Source organism: Chelon labrosus (assembly GCF_963514085.1).
Source record: "Chelon labrosus genome assembly, chromosome: 18".
Lineage (NCBI taxonomy): Eukaryota > Metazoa > Chordata > Actinopteri > Mugiliformes > Mugilidae > Chelon > Chelon labrosus.
The window spans coordinates 17,054,194-17,078,109 of NC_140351.1; the positions used below are offsets into that span (position 1 = coordinate 17,054,194).

A 23,916-nucleotide genomic window follows, 5' to 3' on the forward strand; every position below is an offset into this window, starting at 1 on the left:
TACGTTGCAGCCACTGAGGATCAATGGGGTCAAGGTCTACTCAGAAAATGTGGATAAGCGACAGATCATTATGGACCTACAGATCAGGTGAGCCAACCAGATCTCTGTTTAAATCGTTGTTTTGATTCTTAAAGATTTCACTGACTTTTAGTGGCTACGAGAGTAATTGATGTTAACAGTGCAGCTAAACAAAATTAGAGTATTCGGCCTCTTTTCTTGTTGCTGTGAGCAACTTGCACCCAGAATGAGAGAAAATGACACTGAAAAGGGCTCTATAATGAGATAATTACTGAATGTTAATTCACTATGGCTATTGTTAAATGGAGATGCACAGTGCAGATGTTCGACATCTTGAGGCCTGGAAACTCCTCTTCTGTTTGGAAAAGTGTCAAAACTGGGGGGAAACCCTTAAGCGGGAATTTAACAAGCTGCCCGTTTGTTTTTATGCCACTCAGCTTCGTTGGCAACACTGAGATCGACGTGGACATCAAACGCTTCTACTGCAGAGCCGGCATCAGAAGCATCCAGGTGAGGAGGATATTCCTTTTAGTTCTGATCTGTTTCACATCCTCGCTGACGTTCCTGGCGAGAGTCTCGGCTTCAACGGTGGCTGTCAGAAAATGAGCGTGAAGGTCTGTCCTGTCTGCTCTAATTTTAGAGGCTTTTTCAGTCGTGGATGAACAGCAGCTTTCCTTTTTACACAGGGCGTGTGACGGTGAAGGTATTTATTCTTTTTCCTTATAGCTCCTTTTATCTATACAGTGACCTTTATTGATGTCTCTACACAGAAAGCTCTCTGGGATATATTTTCATCATGCTCGTCATGAAAGCGCAAATGGAAGTCAGGATTCAGTGGCGGAGGAATGCATCCATACATGCTGATGAGACTGTAATAATGATGGGCACGGCCACTCTGAGGCTGTGGACATGTGCCGCATTTGTAAACAGCTGTGATGAAAGGGTCTTTTCAGGCTTGAGGGTTCACAGGTTGCGTGAGTCTAAGTGTTGTGAACGCTTCAATCAGTCACTCTCGCCCACACACATTATTCAAATATATCGATATCAAATTTACCCCATTCCATTAAGGTGAAAGTGATTTCCTCAAAAAAGTCTAATCCACAACCGTCTCAGTTCACAGCATCGTCAGCAACCGAAGATCACCAGCGACCTCGGGCTGATCTTTCATCATGGACCGATGCCCTGATTTATTCAGTGTGTTTAATGAACAGACTCTTGAACAAACAGACTAAAAGAAAGTAACAGAAATCACATTTTGTATCGCCCTAAAGTGTCTGTGTGTTGTCCTTGGCACTTAGTTTATTGACGTAGCTGAGCAGAAGAGCAGCAGGCAGAAAAAAACAATACTGATTCTTCCTTGGAGACAGAGTGTCTGTCCCTGGAAGATATCTGTTGCTCACCGGCTGCATTATGTAACTCAGACAGACCTGTGTCCCCAGCTCATTATCAACTACTAATACATTGGTCCCTGTGTCTCTTTGAGGTGGTTTACATTACACAGAGCAGGTGCTTCTGACTCCCTTATAACCTTTAGATTAGTGATGGCTTTGTGAGGACTGGGGTTAAACACTGTTGTCATTTATTCTACATTTAATATCGGCCTGTTGTGTGGTCTGACATCTGTGATGGAGGTCCATTATCCCCCTCTGCTACTGTGCATAAAAATGATTAAACCTCTAAATAAATCACATGCAGTCGCTTTTCATATTCCTATAAATAAGCCTTTATTTTGCTTGTTTACTGATAATAATTTACCGGTGTCGATCACCCAGGCCTCCAAACCGTTATAATTTCTTAAGACAGTTTTGTCACTACTTCTATAAAAACACGTTATTCCAGCTAGAAACGAGCATGACTAGCTTCATTAGGGTGTGATATATGCCGCTGCTTAAAGTCCCTATGAAATAACAAAATGTTCTGATGTGTCTTGGACGATATACCTACCTATACATGAGTATCTAGTCCAACAAAGGCTAAAAAGCTGCTTTGAAGGGAGGTATTCTTCGTGGTATTTTAGAGTTTGCCAATTCCAGGAGAGAAATCTCAAGTGTCTGATGATTCATCCTGCACATGTGAACTTCCATTTAACTATTATGTTTATGTCCCTCCCTCCTCTTGGCCCTTCCTTCGCCAGCAGCACTGCAGCCTTTGACTCACAGCATGATCACATATGAGCAGTGCCAGCTCGGGTCATTGTGGCATTAGAGTTGCTGATGACTCATCTTGCACTTGAGGTCGTGTACAAACTTTGCGTACAAAAAGCTTTCAACTTGCTTGCAGCACCACCACCCGCTTCGAATCGGCGCTGGAACGTGTACGGGTGTTGGCTTTTCAACTCTTGCACCCGGTGACGTTTGTTTGACGTTCGAGGACACATACTCATTTTGGTGCTGCTTTATTGTTGCTGCCGTTTGCGAAGAAGCTGGTTTCATCGCACAGATGACAAAGTTATTAGCTTTCTGGAGTTGAGTTTCAGGAAGTGCTGTCTCAGAGTGGCCTCTCCTTGGCCACAGAAAAAATGCCTGATAGTGAAAGCGATGGCATTTCATCTGAAGAACTGTATGCAAACACAGTTAATTGATATCGGTTTCCGGAGCGTCATTGGTTTCACCGTTGCTTTATTAGCATCAGGTTCGTTTCACAGTTTCAGACACAGTTCTACTTGGGCAAGATTTAATGGCAGTCGTCAAAATAGAAACACAGCCTCCAAACTAATGCATTGGTGCTAGAGTTCAAACATCTTCTGTTCTCTGCTTTGGGATTAGAGCAGCTGTGTGGTGTCCGCATGACACACTGAAAGCGCTTCCAGTACCGTAATCCTTGTAATTGTCTTAATATGTAATGGATAGACTGGACTGTGACGGAGGGCAGTTGTGAAGTCAGGCAGTGATCAAGTTTCCGACCTGTCATGTGTTACCACGTCTAAAAAATGTCAAGGGCCAGCAGGGTGCGACTTCCCTTTAGGCGTCTGTTTGTATAAGTGTGTTTCTCTTGTGTTTCCATAGATCCACGGTGTGCTGAGAGTGGTGATGGAGCCTTTGCTGGGCGATATGCCACTTGTTGGAGCTCTGTCTCTGTTCTTCCTCAAGAAGCCCGTAAGTGCAAATGCTGATAATACATCACGAGCAAATTCAGTTACACAATTAAACATGTTTAACAGCGCGGCAGTTTACGTTATAATGACACTGCTGCTGTTATACTGGAATTTGTATGTTGAAATACAAGTCATCCATCACCTGGGACCTGGCCGCACTATAACACTTTCGGTTCTCTGACTGTCATTTGACTTGGAGTTTGAAATGAAAGGAAATGCTCTGGACTGCTTGCTTTCTTTCTGTTCTTTGGCTACTTTTTTTTTGCCAAGGTCTCCACCATTATCCTGCTGTCCAGAACATCTTTTATACCCCACATTGGTTATCACACTATTTTATAGTCTCATTAAATTTTGCACCTAACTCAGCTGCTTCTTGGTTTTCTGCTTTATTTATATGCTCGCCCTTTTACACAGAAATAATGGACATAAAGTGGAGTTTAAAGGGATAATTTCATGAGTCAAAACACAGCTTCTTGCATTTTAGAGCACTAATGTCCAGTTAAATGTGAGTATATCTTCCCTAGCTGCCATAGCTATCGACTGTCGTCTAAGGAGTAAACAATCTTCATCACTTGATTTCAGACTGCCAGTTGCTTGCACAGCCAATAAATTCCATCAATCTCCCTGTCCCAGTCTCCCCTCCGCAGAGCCGCTGCTGCACAGTTTAAAAATGTTTGACCGATTTATACGAAATGGGAGGACCCAGTGGAACTATAGCAGAGCTTTAAATAGCCGCAGATCAAGCCAGACCTACTTCGGCAGATTTCTCTACCCCGGGCGCTCAGCTAAAGCTCAAGGTGGAGATATTGCTGTAGGAGGCTGAAGGAAGAAGCAGCTCCCAGCCTGTAAATCTTGGTGAAGTCTCACGTGTAAACACATAAACACAGGCTCTCTTCATCGTCTCGTTCTTCTTCCAGCCTGTAGCTGAGGAGCATTGCATTAGTTTACAGGAGGAGAGAGAAGATTAAATACTAAAGCAATTTCCTGCTGGTAAAAAAAAATAAAAAAAATCTCGACAATGTCTTCCACAGACTTCAAATAACTAATTGTCCTCCTTTCCCTGAGCCATACAAGGCCGGATGCAGAGTGCCAAATAAAACAGCAATATTTCCAGACCATAAGAGGTCTTGGCCACGTCTGGACTGTGTGATCGCCCTAATGCGACTCGGTGCAGCGTAAATAAAGTGATGCCACACATTCTGCAGTGAGATCTCCGGAGAGATTCTATTGCTTTCGGCAGAGTGAACAAACACTTTTATGATTTATATAATGACCGATGGACCAGAGTCCTGCAGTCAAGGATGTCTAATGTGACTGCAGACATGATTATTACGTTATCATTTACTGTATATATTAATTAGTGGGTTTAGAATTTGGATTAAATGATTAGTTAAGATTCTTAATTTTGAGGAGCGTGTGATTTTCTTTGCTTTAATTTACAAATTTTGACCTGAACTTGGAGGCAGCAGCTATTAGTTTAGCATAAAGTCAGGAAACTGGCGGACACTGTCTTATCTCACTCCAGGAAGTAGAAGTTAAGCAATCAAGGTAAAATGCATTGACGTTAGAGGTGCGTATGGATGGACTCTGTAGACAATGTTTAGGCAGAGCTGAGCTAAGCATCACAGGGATGTAACTTCAGAATGAGCAAATAGAGGCATGAGAATAATATCGATCTAACTCTAACATATTTTCTCTGGTTTATTTTATCTCACAATACTCCAAACGCTTGAAGGTATTAAACTGATGAGACATAGAAAACAGGAAATCCTCACTATCTATAATCTATAACCCACATTATTTTTTCGGCTAGCCTGTTATGAAAATAGTTTCATAATTTTAGTGTGTCCGACAGTTTTCTTCAGCACACCCTTGCTACTCGCGTACAGCAGCAGTAGTCTTTTGGCCACTCTTTACATATAATAAACTGGCGGTGCTGTGTCCTTACTACCCACTGTCCACCCAACATCACTCACAGTCCTGCAGTCCCACTCTCTTCCCTGCAGTGCTCGGTGCATCTGCTGCAGTGTAAGCAGCTTGGGCAGGAAAGTAGGGTGGGAAAGGCTCATTAAGAAAACACAGCTCCTTCAGCTCTGAGGCGGGAGCAGATTAAAGCCCACTGAGAGACAGGATCTGCACCGCAGGTCTCAGATGATGCCATCCACACCGGCCTTCGGTTCCTTTCAACTGTCGTTCCTTATTCAAATTTGACCGGCTGCTAAGGTTTTTTCCGAGAAAGTGAATAAATGGAAACATGCAGTGGCCCCCGATCTCATTATCCTGAAAACTAATGAGACCTCAGACGGCTTCTGCTGCTTTTATAAATATTTCAGTAACCATTTCCATTCCAGGATCCGTCTTTTCTCTGTTCTTGTTGCGCGGCTAATTGTGCACGCATCCCCTTAAACACGTCCTGTAGAAGGTGATTGGAAGCTAAATGGAAAATATTCAAGGTAAAAATAACAAGCTCTAAAGTACAAAGTAAGAGAAGCTCATTCAATGTCTATAGTCGGGGACATTGTGAATTATTTTCAAAAAGGACCAACAGAATCCACAAAACATTTGATTTATAGACCGCAAGCGTGGCTGGAGCTTATGGGGGTCTCTTTGTCTCTGCTGTTATTATTAAGTGGGATTTCTTGGCCAGAAAACAAAAGGCTAAGTGGTAAATGTAGTACAGGGGCCAAAAACAATAAAGTTAACTGCATCCATTTTCTGTTCTTACAGTCTAACATACTGCACAGGTATATTCTCATGTTGTTGTTTTTTGTTCGTTTCAGCTTGTGGACATAAACTGGACCGGACTCAGCAATATATTGGACATTCCTGGGCTCAAGTGAGTCACTCCAGATTAGATTTTCCAATTTAGTTTGTGTGTGAGAGAGTATGAGAAGTGAAATTTGCCAGTAATTGTTTGACATTGGTTTGAGGTGTTGATACCTTTACCATTTCAGTAGCATTTATGGGAGGGCTACACCCATTACTACGTATGAAAATTCATAGGCATACTTTGTCTCTATAGCTGTATTTTCATAGACTATTGTCTTGCCCAGTATCTGTCAAGATACACATTTCATTAGATGTAACTGGAAGTATTTCTGTTGAAGAATTTTTTCTTGGAGTGCTCCATGCCTCGGGTGTATCTTGTTCTGGTATATTGAATTGTGCCGAAGCAGTTTTTTCTTCTTCTGTCAAGCATTTGCACTGACTTCAGTTATGATGCAGTATTTCTTCACACGTGTAACCCCCCCGTGTTTCTTTGCCGTACATACACACACGTTATCATGCGTTACAAACTAATAGTTTAATGATCTAACTGGGCTCAAACAGGTCAGACATGTGCTGTTCATGCTTGTTTTGTCTGACTTATACTGACTTGCCTTTTCCCCTCGGGTTGCTGTGTGGGCTGAGCGCAGAGTAAATGAGAGGCGATTAGGAGTATTCAACAGCCCGACACAATTGCTTGCTGCTGCCTTAAGTGATTCATACATTACTTACAGCCTGAATAAAGTGAGACATGCATCACGGCTGCATGCCATTTTCAGGGATTACAGCGTCTTGTTACAAGATCCTTCTGCTGTGGACAGACATGTTGACTCAGTGGACACTTTCCTCAGCCCTTCTGTTAAGTGCTCTGTGGGGATGAAATGGATCCACGGAGTGTCTGTGCCTGCGTATGGCCGTGATGGTTTGGAGGGAGGGGTGGGGCAAGCGCAGGAAAAGAGGGGTGAGATGGTGCCACCGAGGCCAAGATAAGACGGTGAAATCATAGCTGTGTAAATGCAGAGACAGGCAGAGAGCATCAGCTGCCTGCTCCAAGGCTCACCCAGTGTGTCCCTCTTAAACCCTGTCCTTATTTTTACATGTTTATTTATATGTTGCAATATGTACTTCTAAATCTGAATCAAAACAGAAGTCTGAAACCTTAGACTGTACATAAGCACATAAAAATTTTTGGTCTAAATGTTTGTTATTATTTTCACAGTTACAGTGCTAACACGCTAATGTTTAGTGGGTGTAATGTAATGGCCACCGCTATTAACAAAAAGGGTTGTCCTCTGTGGTAATATTTTGCTGGATAAGTAAAAATCTTTACAGATCTAATAACTGTGCAAGTGGAAAAGCCAAGGGATTACTAATTCATTAGTATTGAACTTCTGGGAACCATGAGTGCCAATAAAACATTTCATCACAATCCATCTTTTATGTTTCTCACCGCAAATGTTTCCACAGAAACAAGTAGCACATAAAAGATAGCCCGTGCTTCAGCAGTGACAATTAACCTTACCTACGGTAAAGTTTTATAGCCGTGCAGAGCTTTACATTATGGATTGCCAAGAACTGGTGCGTCTTGCCGTCACCGCTCAACAATGCTAACGGTCCATCGAGGTTCACCTGGCACTCCCAAGCCTGGCATCCTAGCGGTAAACAATTGTGTAACTCTGTTTTTGTCATATGTCAGTAAACCGTATCATGAAAGAGTAGTTCAACTTTGTACCACTCACCTTGTGTTGCCAAAAGGTTTTACCGTCAGTCTAAGCCATGCCACATTGCTACAACAGTGTTATAGTGTTTGGCTTTGATGTGACTCATTATCATGTGAAGACACATACTAAGACACATAGAAGATACACCAATCAGGCATAACATTATGACCACCTTCCTAATATTGTGTAGGTCTCCCTTCTGCCTCTAAACCACTGCCTCAGAGTCATCAGAGAATGGACATGGGCCTTCTGAGGGTGTCCTGTGGTGTCTGGCAACAGAGTATTGTTAGTGGGGGCCTTTGGGTTGAGGGGAGGGGCCTCTGTGGATCATCCCACAGATACTTGATCAGTTTGAGATCGAGTAGATTTGGAGGCCAAGTCAACACCTTGTGCTGTTTTTCATGTTTTTTTGAGTTGTTCCTAAAGTTTTTGTGTGTGTGCCTGTGTCAGGCTGCATCCGTCTGGGGATGGCTGCTGCCACCAAGGAGTGTTATTGCTATGGGGTGGGGGTGCCTGGTCTGGTCTAGGTGGGTGCTACATGTCTAAGTAACATCCACATGAATGAATGCCGGGTCCAAAAGTTGCCCAGTGAAACGTTGAATTGTCACAAGATGATCAATGTTATTTACTTCTCCTGTCAGTGGTCATAATGTTGTGGCTGATCGGTGTAAACGCCAGCAGTGTTATAAATGCAACACTAAACAGTCTCTCCCTTGTTAGTTTGCATAAACATACACACACAAGCTGGTACATCACATGGAGGTGTTCCAGTGTTTATATGCCAGGGGAGCCACAAAAATGCCACAATAACTGCTGATGCAGCAGGAGTCCCTTTACACCCTGAGCTCTCTGCTGGAGAAGAGCTCCAGCTCTGATCTGTCCCCCACCAGAGAATCATAATGTCTCTGCTTGCTGCTTCTTTGGAAAGTAGGCTGAGGATTGATCAAATTAATGTTCCTCCCGGCTCCACGCAAACGCAGGTGGCTAAATTGAGTTTACTTCATATGTCTGTGCTGCTTTAGTGTCTGTGCTGCCACAATGTTAATATTTTTTAAGGCATTGTAATTAGTTTTGTTGGACAGAAACGGCCGCTTCTCTTTTTTTCAACACTTGTTGTTGCAATACATAGCGAGGTTGTAATTGATGGAAAATAAAGGCCACATCCTTACGTATTAGAACTGATTCTTAACCTTGACTCTATGACATTTTGCTCTGAAATGTCAAATAGCTGCTGGTCAGTTATCATTTGCTTACATCTGCGTGGTCTGACATTTAGAAAGCTAGCTCTCCTTACTTGTTAGTATTTCAGTCTTTCCCTTGATCAGTGTGTACTGGTTAGAAAGAGCCCGGTGCTTTGTGTGGACGGTGCGTTCACAGCCTTAATGATGAGCCTGCGTTTGGATTTAGCCTGTGTTAGACAGGGTCAGCTGTGCTCCGACCCGCTTGCCGTCAGGTCTTCTCTGTGAAAAGGAAATTAGTGGGTGTTGTTGAGTGGTACTGAGCCAAGTAATATGGAAATAAAAACGCACACTGAATTGGAAAATCAGAAGGAAAGAGTTTAGTTTAGAGGTCACTGCAAACTGTGTAGCAACGATATGTAAGATATATATATATGTAACACCTTATATAACACCTTATAACAAACTAAGTTATTAGAAGCAATATAGTTTATTTTTCAGTTACAGGACAAAGGAATAAAGCTTTAGGTGTATGTGTCACCCGCTGGCCAGATTAGCCAGTGTCAATGAAAGCAACTGCAGTTTGCTTTTCTTCCTTTTCTTCCATTTGATTCTCTAATAATAATAATTATTTTCATGGTAAACCATATACACAAGAGTCAGATTGGGCTGTAAGGGCTTTAAGTGGATTTTAGGCAGCACTTCTGGTACACAGGAACATTATTTATTGAGGAAACTGAAAAAATCTTGGGCCTCTTTCAATAAGACATCCACAACACAAGCTTCTAAACTGTGTAACACCAATTGTATATAGGCTGTTTCAGTAGCTACTCTAAATTTCTGCACTGGTGGACAATTAGAAAGCATTGGGGAGCTATGCGTCTGGTCCTGTCTGTTAGTAAGTATCCAATATTTCAGGCTGGATATTTAGACCGTGTTTGTCGCACTTGTGTCTCCAGCAGCCCATTTTGTAGATTTTTCCTGAGTGTGATTGGAGTCCTGGAATCACCCCAGAGACGATTTTGGGATCGCTTCCAGTCTGGTAATTTACGAATGCCTTTCATTAGGTTGGCCTCATTATGACATATGGACACTTGCTCTGTAATAAGAGCCGTTCGTCTTCGAGGGACGAGCGGAGCAATAACAAAGCATGGTGTAAATTTCACCCTTTTCTAGCCTTGATTGCAATTTTCCAGCTGTGCCGTGGCAGCATGATGACTAAAGGAAAGCTTGACAGTAATGTCATTCAGTGCCCTCACTGTCTCTGCTATTGTTGTGCAGCGATGGATCATTCGTGGCTCAGACAGACATTCAGGTGTTTGCTGGCTCGCTGCAGCGACATGCTTGAACTGCCTCCAATTTTCCTACCATCTCAGATGTAAAGCAGAAATGCAGTGTACTAAGCTAAGATTAAAGGAGAATATTTATAAGTCAAGGGCACCCTTACTGTCTTTTCAGTTACTAATTGCTTCGTTCTGTTTTTCTTCCTCTTCCCCCATTTTCTCCACCCTCCCTCCTGTCCTTACAGCGGCTTCTCTGACAGCCTGATACAAGACATTATCTACAGTTATTTGGTTTTACCCAACCGTATAACTATCCCGCTGGTGGGGGACGTGGAGCTGGCCAAACTACGCTTCCCAATGCCAAAGGTACTAATGCGTTTTTTAAATGCAGCCAGTTTAGAACGAGCTTGTTTAATATGCCTATGGGTTGGTTCATAAGCAGAGCGCTTCATCAGGGAGTTCATGGTTAGAAGATCTAAGCTCTCAATGGTCTCAAATCTCATGGGATGATGTTGTCAGATGTATTCTTTGAAGCTTTTTGTAATAAAATAAAGTAGCTCTCAGCACTGAAACAGTGTGAAACAAACTATAGCAAAAAGCATGTCAAGGCCGTGTTTCTAGGCCTCGTATCCATGGCAACAGGGTATGAGTTCTCTGTGTACTTCATTGCAAACACTATCCTCGCTATGGGTACACTATTTTATTTTATGACAGAATTATTCTATCAAATAAACAAATGTCGCTTCCAGTTTGAACATTTTTTACAATATTTGACTTTTTATAGACACAAATGATAAATTCATTAATCAATAAAATAATCGGCTTCAGTGCAGAATTTTATTAGTTTTATTGACAGAGGAAAAACATTAGGAACCCAGGTCACATGTAGCCTACGCCTTACGTATACTCACAGTCTAGTTGTAGTAGAAGTTTGACAGTCCAGGAAGTAAAAGAAATTTAAATATTTAAAGTTACTGTACTTTATGTTTGCCTGCAAACAAATATTGGTGACACATTTTATCTTCACTTCTTTTACCAAATAAGTGATCAGTGTTTTATTACTACTTAACCATGGTAATAAACCACAGATCTCTCTTACATTATCCTTATAAAACCCAGTACTGTAGGTAACATCACCTCTTATCGACTCCATCATGGCCTCAAAGTGTCAGAGGCGGCTATTTTGGTTCTGTTCTCCCTAACGCTGTGCTCCGCGTGTCTCCACAGGGGGTCCTAAGGATTCACTTCCTGGAGGCTCAGGATCTGGAGGGGAAGGATAAATTTCTGGGAGGGCTGATCAAGGGCAAGTCTGACCCCTACGGCATCCTGCAGGTCGGCAACCAGCTGTTCCACAGCAAGACGATTAAGGAGAGCCTTCATCCCAAGTGGAACGAAGTTTACGAGGTGACGAGTCTGAGAGTGGAGGGTGACGCTTTGCTTGTTGTTAACACGCCAACATCAGCTGTGTTTTCTCTCTTGTATCAACAAGTATTCTATATATTGACTGGTCATGCCACCTTGAGCAAGCATCAGCATGTTCTTGTGTTCACCAGGCGCTGGTGTATGAGCACTCTGGTCAACATCTTGAGATTGAGCTGTTTGATGAAGATCCAGATAAAGATGATTTTCTAGGAAGGTGAGTTTCTCTCACTTCCTTTTAACCTGCTGTGTTCTTGTCACACATATTTCTTATGAAACAAGGTCTGTTGCACCCGAGCGATGTGACTGATAGGTATGGTGCATGTAGGCAAGACTCTGGTACATCCTGTTGAAACCTGTATGAGTGTATCTTTGCTGTTAATGAAACTGTTCTTCCACAGTCACTGGCCCAAGGGCACATTTGATTGATTCTGCTCCAAGGCACTACACTGTGCTATTAACACGTAGAATCAGTCGATATGTGGCCCCCCTCTGTTCAGATTAATTGGTGTGATTTTTCCGGTGACTGTTTGACGTCCCAGTTTCAGCAAATATTTGCTATTATTTTCAGCCTGATGATTGATATGACCGAGCTGCACAAAGAGCAGAAGGTTGATGAGGTAAGACGCTTTCTCTGCCATTTATATTATCCGTTAAATTAGACTTTGTTCATAGGTATTAATGTAACAGTTTGACATTTTGTGCTTTGATGTCAGGAGCCAATGAGTTGTTGTTACCATTCTGGCATCTGTGTTCTCACTTTGAGGCCAATTAGCTTAGCTTAGCAAAAAACTAGAAACAAAGGGAAACAGCTGGCTTAGCTCTGTCCAAAGGTAACAAATGCCACCTACCAGCAACTCCAAAACTCATTGATTAATACATTGTATGCCTGGCAGTACACTCAAGGAAGCTACTGCCTGTTAAACCACAACAGTATGTGTATTTATTTTTTAATCAAATTTGATTTAAATTAAACTAAGAGATAAAATGTGTGATATAATGTATTATATCACAGCTAGATTTATGCTTCTGCGTCGGCCCTGCACCAGAAGTACAGCAGGTGATCGGCCTGAAATTCATTTCTTCGTCCACATTTCTCATTTGCCAGACAAGCACAGAAAATTCACCTTCCTCTGGTCTTGTACAAACTCAGACTCATCTGTAGGCATTTCAGTACAAGTAACAGTTGTTCCAGGTTTTTGTTAGCTCCAACTCCCACGTGATCCATGTTCCAGACTCCTTAGTTTGAAGTGCACGGCTGTACAGTACACTCAGCACTGCCTAAGCTAGTGTGTATGTAGGCTCTGTGTAGCTCTTTTGCGATAGCATAAACCAAGGCTTAGACACCTCGTCCACGCTCCAACTGCAGCCGCTCAGAAACACAATGAATCTTAACAGAGTGGCACAAACATGACATTCCCAGCTAGCTGCAACCTAGCCATTACATAGACTTGTTGCAGTATGAAACAAACTTCTACAAGAAAGCACATAAACAAACTATTTTGGAACCTAATTTCATTTGTTCCCGCTGTGACGTATAAACTTTTTTCTTGAAATTGCTGCAGTGGTTTGATTTAGAAGAAGCTCCTACTGGAAAACTCCACTTAAAGCTGGAGTGGCTGTCTCTGCTCTCCACTCCTGAGAAACTGGACCAGGTAACACCGTTAAAAACAAGCCTTCTTGCTTGAACAGAACATTGTTTTCTGTGCGTTCAACATAAATGATGGAGCTTGATTACATGTCTCTCCGTCGTGGCCGTCTGTCTTGTCCTTCTTGTACAACCAGGTGTTGCGAAGCGTGCGCGCAGACAGAAGCCTGGCCAACGATGGACTGTCGTCAGCGCTGCTGGTGGTCTATCTGGACTCAGCGAAGAACCTCCCAGTAAGACACTGCGGTCATGGGTTTGCTGTTGTTTTCCGATGTGCTACAGTATAGCAGTAGGCCCACGGAGGCTTCTCCACCCAGAACGCACACTGCATTGACCAACTCTGAACCAGTTTAGTAAGGTGTTGTTTAAGTAAGGATTATTGGTCAGTGTTTGGCAATGCTTCACGTTCCAGTTATTGTACCTTAATGTTTATTCTTTGTGGCTTGAGTGACTTCATCAGTTTGCTTTCCATGTTTTCAGATTTGATTGTCATGCACTACAGTACCAGGAGAATTTAGGTCACTAAAGTTCAGCCAGTTTTTTTTTTTAGGAAGTTCAAGAACATCCAGCCTCCACAACATCTAGTTTTCAGGAACCTAGAAAAACAAGCGTGTGCCACTTTATGTAACGAAATTAGAACAGTGAAACGTGCTCATTTTTCCCCTTCATTCTCTTTCCTCTTCACCCACAAGAGCGTCTTCACAGGCAGCTTAGGCTGCGGAAACTTGAGTGAGAGGAGAGCGTCTGGCCTAGTCTTTTGTGAGAGCAATACCTCTGAGTATAGAACGATATGTGTGAGTCCAGCGGTACTTCTGCATCTTCATAGTGTTAGCATTAGCGGTGTGCAATGATTTGAGCTGAACAATAACAGTTAAGCATGTGTTAGCTGCACGATTTCATTTATATCTAATGAAAATGTCCGATAACCATTAAGAGGTCGCAGACTCAGACAGCTACAAGTTAGTCAGATACATATTCTGCTAAATCCGGTGCTTAGTTCAAGGATGAAGTAGAACATCTCTACAGCACAAAGAGCTCCCTGGAAGAGCTCATTATTATCTGTCAGTATTAGTGAGCCCATAAGAGTATAGCTGTTTAGGTCTGAAAAGTCTGTAGCTTGTTAAAAAGTCTCACAGTGTCTTAAAGTAGGTCCTCCATGTCTTCCCTGTAGGGAATACCCTCATTATTCTGATCTGTGTTTTCATTGTTAGCTCCCAGCAATGTCAGCACTCAGCAATATCAACCCCTCCCACACACAAACTACTTCTTTTTATTTATTTATTTCGTACCTGCACAGTTCATGTTCCAGTTCAAATTTCCTCATAGTTTTGTTTTCTCATGCTTCCTTACCATAATGAGTCCTTCCCTTCCTACTAACTGTGGGTGTGATTTTCTCCCTCAAAATTCCTTGTGGCTTAAAGAGCAGCCTGTCAGATTTCACCTATGACGGGTTGAAGCAAGTCTCAGTCTTTAAGGCCCTGAAGGTAACGTGGGAAAAACGGCCTGCATGTACAGATCACACCTTGTCGTCTCACCTGTGCTGGCCCTAACGTGCACCGTCCGGCGTCATGTGATCGTGATGTATCTCAAGCAGAGAGTTGTGCATGCAGGTGGATGATTGCATTGTGTGTCGTGCGCCTTGACTGATCTGTATGCTCCTCTCTCCCGACTCACAATCTTGCATGCGGAAGTCTAATGTGACGCTAAAATATTTTTTAAGTGGGAAGAAAGCTGTGCAGCCAATTTCATGTTCACAACACATCCGTTGTTGGAGTGGTTGTCATTCTCCTGCCTGTCAGGTGGATGCTACACGTACCTGTTAGCAGAGTGAGGGAACCGAGTAGGTTTTTCAACTTGTAGAACAGCCCAGCTTGGTCAGCAGCATGCGTGCTACAGGGTTTGCTAATCAAGAAGCTGATCATGTCGGAATCACTGATCAGGAATTTAAGATAAGGACTGTGTGCTCGTCAGGCCAGAATTTCTACATTTCTTTTTATGCTGCGGGATAAACACACTGGCACAGATACAGTAAATTCTAGTCGAGCACTCTAGTGTAATTAAACGTCGCCTGAATGAAATGGCTTCTTTAGCAACTACGATAACAACCGTGATTACTGTGTTTGGTAGTCAAGATCATCAGGTAACAATGCTGTGCCAAAATACAGGTGTTCACAGCAAAGATTAGCTTCAGTTTACACGTACCTAGAACTCAGCTGGTGTCTAGTTCCAGTTTGCATGAGGCCTTTCATATGTTTGAATATTTCCAGGATGTTCCAGGCCTTCCATTGTCACACGGTGGCACTCCCTCGGTGCCACTAGTCTAGTAGTCAGCTCACTGCAGCATGGCGTGTGACTTTTATTAGGTGTTACAGGGCTGCAAGGAGCACCTATGCTACAAATGTTTGCCCCCAGTCGTTGGTCTTTGTCGTCCTCACTGCAGCGCTGGCTGCCAGCAGGGTAACAGACTGTGTCCTCATCAATGGATGTAAACCTGCTGTGACTCAGACAACGTTTAATATACTGAGCCACAGTTTTCAGTTTTTGTCCCTATTGATATAGGAACGAAACTTACCTAAATCAAAATGTTTTTAGAGGTTTCATGCCACCAGAGATTCAGTTCTCTTGATATGCTGTCGCTCTGTTGTGCGTCCGATTTTGAATTTTAACATGTTGCAGGTATGTCAGCACTGTGACTGAACGTAGAGGAAACAGCAGCAAACACCAACAACTTTTACGCTTTTCCAGAAAATCTGAACACATCCCCTTATAGGTGCTATTTTCACATGTGTGTATAAATCAGACAAGTGTGTGCAACACTGCCAGGGAACATTTTCACACCTTAGTGACAGTCTAAGGGGCCTTCCTGTTGGCCACAAGAATAGCTTATGCTTAGACTCTTGATTCAGATAAGGAAACAAAACTCAGATACCTGAAGAAGTGCAACAGAGGATGGGTTCCTCTTTCTGCACAAACATGTGTAAAAATATATTTTATACATATAACATTGACTCCAGTGTAATATACAGACAGTCTTAAGCAAATCCAGAATGGACATTTTAAGTATTTTCTGCCTTCTCAGTTCAAACATGAAATTGTTAGCTTGTGTTTAACAGTCTGCCTGCACAATCTGAACCTTAACTCTAATGCTGGTGGGAAAAAGATGTAATCCTCAAGGGTAATGGTGGGATAATGAGGAAGTTAAGACTTCTGCTCCCCTATCATAGCCCCTATCTCGTGGATCTATAGGGTATTATTTTTTCTGTAGGGTTTAATGAATAATTCTTAGCTGCCGAAACCCAGCATGCTAAATTTAGCTTGCAGAGGAGACAAAGCTTGACAGTCTCCCCGGTAGCCTCTCTGCCTGCAGCCCTGCTTGTCAAAACGTATGGTAATGTTCCTTCTCGTCTGAACTAAAGACTCTTTCTCTGCAAGCTCGTGTTTGGTCTAATTGTGTTGTCCGACCAATCAGCTAACACCTCTCCCTCTCTCTGACTCCCTGATAGTCTGCCAAGAAGAGCAGCAGTGAACCGAGCCCTTATGTTCAATTCACAGTTGGACATAAAACACATGAGAGTAAGGTGAGTCTTATTACACTGACTGATTTTCTGGGCAAAGTCTGACCTGATGCTTCCTGTAATTCTGGCGCCAAAAGAGACAGAGGAACCGAAAATTATACAAAGATTAAATGAGGAACCACCAGCATACCCCTAAATCCAGACTAACAAGCTTCTAAACTGAGATCAAGTGTGTTTACCAGCTGTTTGCTGAGGTTTGCTTTATTAGATCCCCTTTGCAGGAATGTTATAAGAGGACGTCTACACCGGCACTTTCGATTTGAAATGAAACAATGAAATCATCAGGTGATCCTTGGTTTCAGTTTGAGGGCATTCACATCCTTATCAGATGAGTCATACAGAAATGTTGGCTCTTTTTGACAGTGTGTGTGTCACAAAGGAAGTAATCTGGCAAATTAAAGTCATCCCGGCCACAGTTCTCTTGCTGATTAGACCTCTGCTCTGATTGAAGCTATTGTGGGTACGCTGGTAATTATAGGACATCAGCAAGCTTTATATTCAATTGCACAGGGAGACGGAGCCCTGGTCAAATTTCTCTTTGTGCAATCCTCAATATCCATCAGTGTTAATCCATTGGAATGCAAAAACCTGTTCTCTTTGTTGCTGTGGGAAGAGCATATGCCACCATAGTTACTGATTTCATTTGAATTCTTTCCCTTATACGAAACGTAATTTTGAGCTCTGTGATTAAACAGTTTGTTGTCAAAAAATTATACACATGCACTTAAATCCTGCTCAGATCACAAGCATCCATTTCTAAGTAGCGCTGTTCACATCGAGCTTTAAAATGTGTCTCCATTTGTGTCCCAAGAGACTACTTGAGATCAGATAAACACATCTGGGGTGCAGTACAGTATTGTGAAAACAGATGCTGTCTCCAATGGATCGCTACCCTCTGCTGTTTCAGAGCCATGAACAGAGCAGTTTGTTGTGTGTGCACCCCGTCATGGGAACATGATACAAAATCTGCGATGTTATGAGTGGTGGAGTCTCTCTCACTCACTGAAATCACACACATTCATTTATTATTTATGTTTACGATCAAATTGTATTATCTTTTATTGTTTCTTCTGTGTGTTATTTAAGCACATGTTCAGTTGTACTGATGTCAGATGACTCACTTGGCCACTAGTGAAGTCAATAGTTTAACCATTAAATGCTCCTCACTTTGTCTACAGTGTAAGATTGGTGTCTTGTTGGATTATCTGTATGAAAAGCTCTTTAATTCCTCGTCACTCAGTTTGAATGTGAACCTCATAAACCCATGAAGCTGAAACTTGTTGTTCCATTAAAAACATCCAGTTTGCTGGATAGAGCAGAAACAGCAACAGAAACAACTTTACTATCTTAACCCTTGTTGGGAAACTGGCTAGTTCACATCAAACTGTAGCAAATGAAAATCAACAGAAAATTAACTGAATTAAGTAGAACTACATGGCTCTGATAAAGTAATATAAGAAACCAAAAAATGCAGATGATCAATGAAATTATTGACGTGAAAATATACAATACTGACAATTTCACAGATATCAGAGCATATGATTTTCTTCAGTACTTCGTCTTGTGCCCTCAGTGTTGGTATATTGGTAGAGAGATGTTCTGACATTCTTCTAGATTAATTTGCTTTTTAATCAGCTGCACCAACCTGTTTTCCCGTTAAGATCCGGTACAAGACCAAGGAGCCTCTTTGGGAAGACTGTTTCACATTCCTCGTTCACAATCCCAGGAGGCAGGAGCTCGAGGTGGAGGTAACGCTGCCATTAAAATGTTACTGATAAAATCTTTTTTTTTTTTTTATATATATATATATGTAAGTTCCTGCTTAAAATTATCGTGGAAGTGACTGACCTGTCTCTGATTTCTGCACAGATAAAAGATGACAAGCACAAATGCACCCTGGGTAACTTGACGGTGCCTTTGAGCGGCCTGCTGGCGGAGGAGGACATGAGGCTGACTCAGTGCTTTCCTCTAAAGAACTCGGGGCCCAGCTCCACCATCAAACTTAAGATGGCCCTGAGGGTAAAACTTGACTTTATCACTTCTCCCTGGTCCTGTGTGCCTTAGTGATGGATTGGTATTTCGTTTTAGGCTCATGACACCAGGGCAGTTTATAAAATTATCTGCTGATTCGACCTGAATGGCCTTCGAGGAGGATGTTTATTGAGAGATGCAATATATTTGAATTATTGATGTAGCACCGCAAGTTTTACAGTGTTAAGAAAACTAAACATTACTAATTAATATCTTGCTCTCAGCTTAATTCTGATTTGTCCCGTTACTAATGCCAAGCTTTCTGTTTTGGCCACGCTCATTTGTTTCAGTTTGCGGTACAAAGATGCAGAAGTCTCAAGTTTAGCCCACAGCTGTTGATTCCATGAATTGTAATTACCTAGCTAGCTAATTCGGCTAATATTAGCTTAATATAAGTTGGTTGAAAGTGTCATCCCTGCTGAATTTTGACCTTTTTATTAATTTTTTATAACAAATATGTTGCAAAGTGAGTTTAAGACAAGCTGTTCATTGCTGGACGTGTTATATCTAACAGTTTAAAAGAGATGGAGGTTGTAGCCAAGCGGTAACCTCTGGGGCTGAAAATTTAGCCAACACAGAAGTGCCCTAAAGCTGCAATTCCTCAAATGGCCACTTGAGGCTGGCTCAAAAAGCGAATCAATCCTCAAAAGCAAAAGCATTACACATCTGCCTCAGCTCTACCCACACTGCCAAGATGGCGAAGACCAGTGCCACCACATTGGGCTTCAAAACCATCCAAAGGGTGACGTCACGTGGGCTCGTCAGTCTTTACACGCTATTCGTAGTAGTCGTTCTGTATACGTATATGAAAGGAGGCGGTATGAGACCAAACCAGACATACTGTTTGGCATTTTTCACACGCTTGTTTGTACTTTCAAGCAGTATGTTTTGAATTCTAATTTTTCAAGAGGAAGAGATTTAAGGATGAGGACTGCTGATGTTTTAGTAACGCTAGCTTAGCTGGCACTGCTGGAGAGTAAACTCCTCCAAATCAAATTAAGAACAAAACAGAGCTGCCTCATTGCTGCCTGAAAGCCCTTAACACAGCGGGGAAACACAGTGGCTGTGTTTGTTGTGTATTGGCTGTTTTAAACTGTATTTAGTTTGCCAGTTAACGGCGTGTCCCTTGGCCTTGGGAGCAATTGTTAATGCAAATGTAGCTAAGCCAGTTAGCCGCACGCGCTTTTTGCAAGTCATGTTAATGAAGATAAATACAATCTCTAAACTTGTTCTATTGGTTTTGTAAAACATATAAAAGACCATTGTTAGTATCAGTGCTTCTACCTGTGTGTCAAATCCAGTTGTGGTTGCTAAACAATGACCAGACAGCTGCTCTTTGGTAGAGGGGTTAGCTTCCTTGTGCTATATCGTCCATTTCAAACTTTACCTAAAGGTGCTCTGCCGTTACACTACTAATGGTAATATTCAGTTACTGCCTGGAGACAGTGGATACTGTAAACAAGCAAATTGCATTGCCCTTTCGTGACACTGAGACTAATTGAATTATCTGGTATTGAGTCAGTGCTGATAAAATAAAAAATAAGAATGCCACTGCATCAAAATATTGACCTGCTCTGAAATAGCCTATTTGTGATCGAACATAACAAACATATCAACATTGATAGCAGATAAAAGGAAATGACTTTACAGGCTATGTGACATTTTTCTAAGATAATACCACCAAGACAGATTGGCTGTTAAAACCAGTCTGACCGTAACAAAAAGGATTGTTGTAAAATTTCCGTCATAACTTAAGGGAGGGCTGCTTCTTGCTTATGTTGTGGTACAATATCAGGACATTATATTAGTAAATATTATTCCAGCTTAACTTCTTTACTGCTTACTTTCCTTACTCCTACTAATGTCATCCTGTCTCTGTGTAGATCCTGTCCTTGGAGAAGCAGGTATCCTCAGACCAGCCTTCGTCTGTCCAGGTCAGGAAGTCCAGCGTGCCGCAGCCACCCACAGCCCCCTCCCAGAGACCTTCTGTCTCGGACTCCCCGCTGCCTCCTACGCCTACATCTCCGCCGCCCATAGACGCCTCCACTCTCACCCTCCAGCACAGGGATGGCGAGCCGTACTCGGCCAGCCCTCTCCGCAGCGCCTCCAACCTCAGCATCTGCATGTCCAGCTCCCAGAAACACCTGCCTCACAAGGAGTCCACGCCCAGCCTGGCCTCGGATATCTCGCTGCCCTTCGCCACTTTGGAGCTTCAGCAAAGGCTTCGTCAGCTACAGAAGTAAATATTACTTTTCCCTGTCAATTTCCTGTCTCTGCTGATATATTGCTCCTCGTTTTTTATAAATTTCTTTTCCCACTTGTGCTTGCCTCATTTCTGGGATATTGTTGTTTTTTTGATTTATTCATTTCAATTCTGCAGCTGCCTCTGTTAGTATGTCATCTTTGTTTTGAATATTCATCTTTATAAATATTCTATCAGCCTACCTGTCAAGGGATCATCCATCCTTGTTTTTGTGTTCACGTGTGCTGTATAAATTCATCTGGATGGGACATTGACTGACTTTGGTGTGTTTCTAGTGGCTCGGCCCCCGGCCAGTACCCCCTGGGTGAGATCCAGCTGACTGTCCGACACAGCTCTCAAAGGAACAAGCTCATTGTGGTAGTGCACGCCTGCCGGTGAGAACCAGGATATACTGAATTTCCATGTGTTTTCATTGTGTGAGAGAAGATTTGAAGCCTGATCTGAAGGACTACAAACACTTAGGAATAACTTAGCAACATTAACCCAAACAGCACGTGCCTGGCAACATGTGAGTAACAACAGTTTTGTCCTGTGTGTCCTCAGTAACTTGATAGCCTTCACCAAAGACGGCTCTGACCCCTTCATACGCCTCTATCTGCTGCCGGACAAGAGTCGGCCGGGGAGGAGGAAGACGAGCACAATGAAGAGGACTCTTAACCCTGTTTATGATCAAACGTGGGTTTTGGAAATAGCATGACTTTCACTTTCATCTTTTTCTTTTTGAAATGATTCATTACATGTTATTGTCCAATTTCACACGTGCCCAATACTCCAAAGTTTACAGGCTTAGAGACGAGTACTGTTTCAACCTTTAACTAATAACATTTGACACTGAGTGTATTTTTAGAGACCTTTGAAACTACTTTATTTGCCAGTTTTGCCAGAGATGTCCAGTAGTATCTTGATTCAATTGAGTGACAGAGCTCAGCAAGATTCTGATGTCTCTTGGATAAAAAAAATCACCTGACATTATAAATTAGGTCCTTCAACTGCCCCGATCCTTAATGCAGTAATGCAAGGATTAATTCCAGCCTTTTCCCCTTTGCTCCATCTCACCCCCTCTTTCCTGTCTCACTGCCTCCTGTCTCTCCACTAGACCTATCAAATCAATGCATTCAGGTCCAAAAAGTAACTTCAGCTTTTTCATGTAGTTTAGTGTTTTCACACTGGCACTAGTATAACATTTAGCAGCCTTCTTCAGACTGGTGTAGCCTCTAGAGGAAAGCTTGCGAACCATTTTTTAAGGCCGTCAATTTACTACCACCACACTTAAAGTTCAAATCTGCCAGAATGTGAAACAGGGAAACTGGAAAGTTTGCCGAAAATGTTCTCACACCACAAAGTTTAGAACTGACATTTTGAACAATTTTAATTCGAGCATTTATTTCCTGTGTGTAGGTTCGAGTTTAGTGTATCTATGGTGGAACTTCACAGGAGAACTCTGGATGTAGCGGTGAAGAACGGAGGGAGCATCCTGTCCAAACACAAAGGGCTTCTGGGAAAGGTAACTGTCTGTTTTTGTAGCTCGCTTTTATTGTGTAGTTCCCTGTTGACTCCAAAAAACTTAATTTCTTTTTCTTTTCCTGTCTAACCTTCCAGGTGCTGGTAGATTTAGGCGGGGACGACATATCAAAGGGATGCACACAATGGTAAACTTGCATTTTCTTTATTACAGTCAAATACTGAGCAATTTCACAATGTATTCATTCCAAAATTTGTAATTTTATCATTTTCTCTTGCAGGTATGATCTAAGTGAAGATGGTTTGTCATCTCAAGCCACAAGAAGTATTGAAGATCCCAATCTCACATAATGACACCGCCACTCTGTTGTAAAATAATGATCTTGTTAAATTAAGGGAACATCTTTCTGTTGTATAAGCATACGTTTTTTTAATACAATTTGAGCATGTAATAAGTTTGGTTTGTGAAAACATTTCCTGTAATTAATTCATGATCACAATCTGAAGATATTGTAACATATTGTAATGACACACACTGACTGCCTTGCCTCTGTTTTCAGTGTTGTATGTAAATATCAAATTGATAATATATAGTTTGAAGACTTTGCAGAAGCTATACTCCCTTAAATGACTTTTATGTTGAGATCTGTTCTTATCAACTTATGTCATATCTGTTAAAATGCTACAAATTCAGTTTTAAAGAAGAAAACTTACCAAAGGAACAGATACAAACACAAAAGTAGCAGTCTTGACTTTGATAGTTTTTTGGTTTTTTTTGTCGTTTTCATGCAGTGTTATTTGATTTTTATCATTATTTATGCTTGATTACAAACAAGGAATGCACATATGCAAAGAATAAAATGATTGCTTTGTATATTTATAAGAGATTTGTGCACTATGAGTTGTTCTGATCAGACCTGTGGGCATTTTAGGGCTATGAACAAGTGCTGCGTAATATGAGGATACTTGAATAAGGGTTTTTCAAACCGAGTGCGAGTCGAACAAAGTGAAAAGTATGAACTGTTATTGCATTTTATGAGCAGGGCTGCCAGAATCTGTCAGGATTATGCATTATTTATGTCATGCTTTATATGTTTTACTTTTGAATACATTTCTTGTAATCTATCCTGTGCCTTAAAAACTCACTATGTAATTGTATTGCCTTCTTAATGATGCCTCATTTGATGAAATGAAATAAATGGTTTCTCTTGTGCAAATCAGCGTTTGATTCTAAATTACTCAGTGCAACAAAGGCCAAATAATTACATTAACTGTAAGATATATTTATTGCATTGGCCCTGCAGCATCTTGAGATGTGGAGTCTGATCAATAATTTCCTACAGAACAAATAAAATCACGTATCCAATTAAAACGCCACTGCAAAGAGCGGTGTGGTTCAATACTTCTGCGTTTATAACACAATTCATTTATGGTAGTTTGTCGCCATCAAGCGCCGGAG

At 41.8% G+C, this 23,916-nt stretch overlaps 1 protein-coding gene across 2 annotated transcripts in view; it reads left to right on the forward strand.

Moving 5' to 3' along the window:
- The window catches only part of esyt2b (extended synaptotagmin-like protein 2b), a 29,523-nt gene extending 5,775 nt beyond the window's left edge, over positions 1-23,748 (forward strand). Inside the window, exons 4-23 of one of the 2 annotated variants that reach the window (XM_084565869.1) lie at positions 11-87; positions 456-528; positions 3,024-3,113; positions 5,893-5,948; positions 10,306-10,426; positions 11,288-11,464; positions 11,614-11,696; positions 12,051-12,099; positions 13,045-13,134; positions 13,265-13,360; positions 14,549-14,611; positions 16,631-16,705; positions 18,364-18,450; positions 18,572-18,721; positions 20,617-20,972; positions 21,272-21,370; positions 21,540-21,671; positions 22,395-22,500; positions 22,596-22,645; positions 22,739-23,748. In XM_084565869.1, coding sequence (XP_084421995.1) covers positions 11-87; positions 456-528; positions 3,024-3,113; positions 5,893-5,948; positions 10,306-10,426; positions 11,288-11,464; positions 11,614-11,696; positions 12,051-12,099; positions 13,045-13,134; positions 13,265-13,360; positions 14,549-14,611; positions 16,631-16,705; positions 18,364-18,450; positions 18,572-18,721; positions 20,617-20,972; positions 21,272-21,370; positions 21,540-21,671; positions 22,395-22,500; positions 22,596-22,645; positions 22,739-22,808 — 2,100 coding nt within the window. In that variant the 3' untranslated portion in view covers positions 22,809-23,748. The remainder of the gene's footprint in view (positions 1-10; positions 88-455; positions 529-3,023; positions 3,114-5,892; positions 5,949-10,305; positions 10,427-11,287; positions 11,465-11,613; positions 11,697-12,050; positions 12,100-13,044; positions 13,135-13,264; positions 13,361-14,548; positions 14,612-16,630; positions 16,706-18,363; positions 18,451-18,571; positions 18,722-20,616; positions 20,973-21,271; positions 21,371-21,539; positions 21,672-22,394; positions 22,501-22,595; positions 22,646-22,738) is intronic. The other variant, XM_084565870.1, reaches the window with a different exon arrangement.
- The last annotated feature ends 168 nt before the right edge of the window (positions 23,749-23,916 follow it).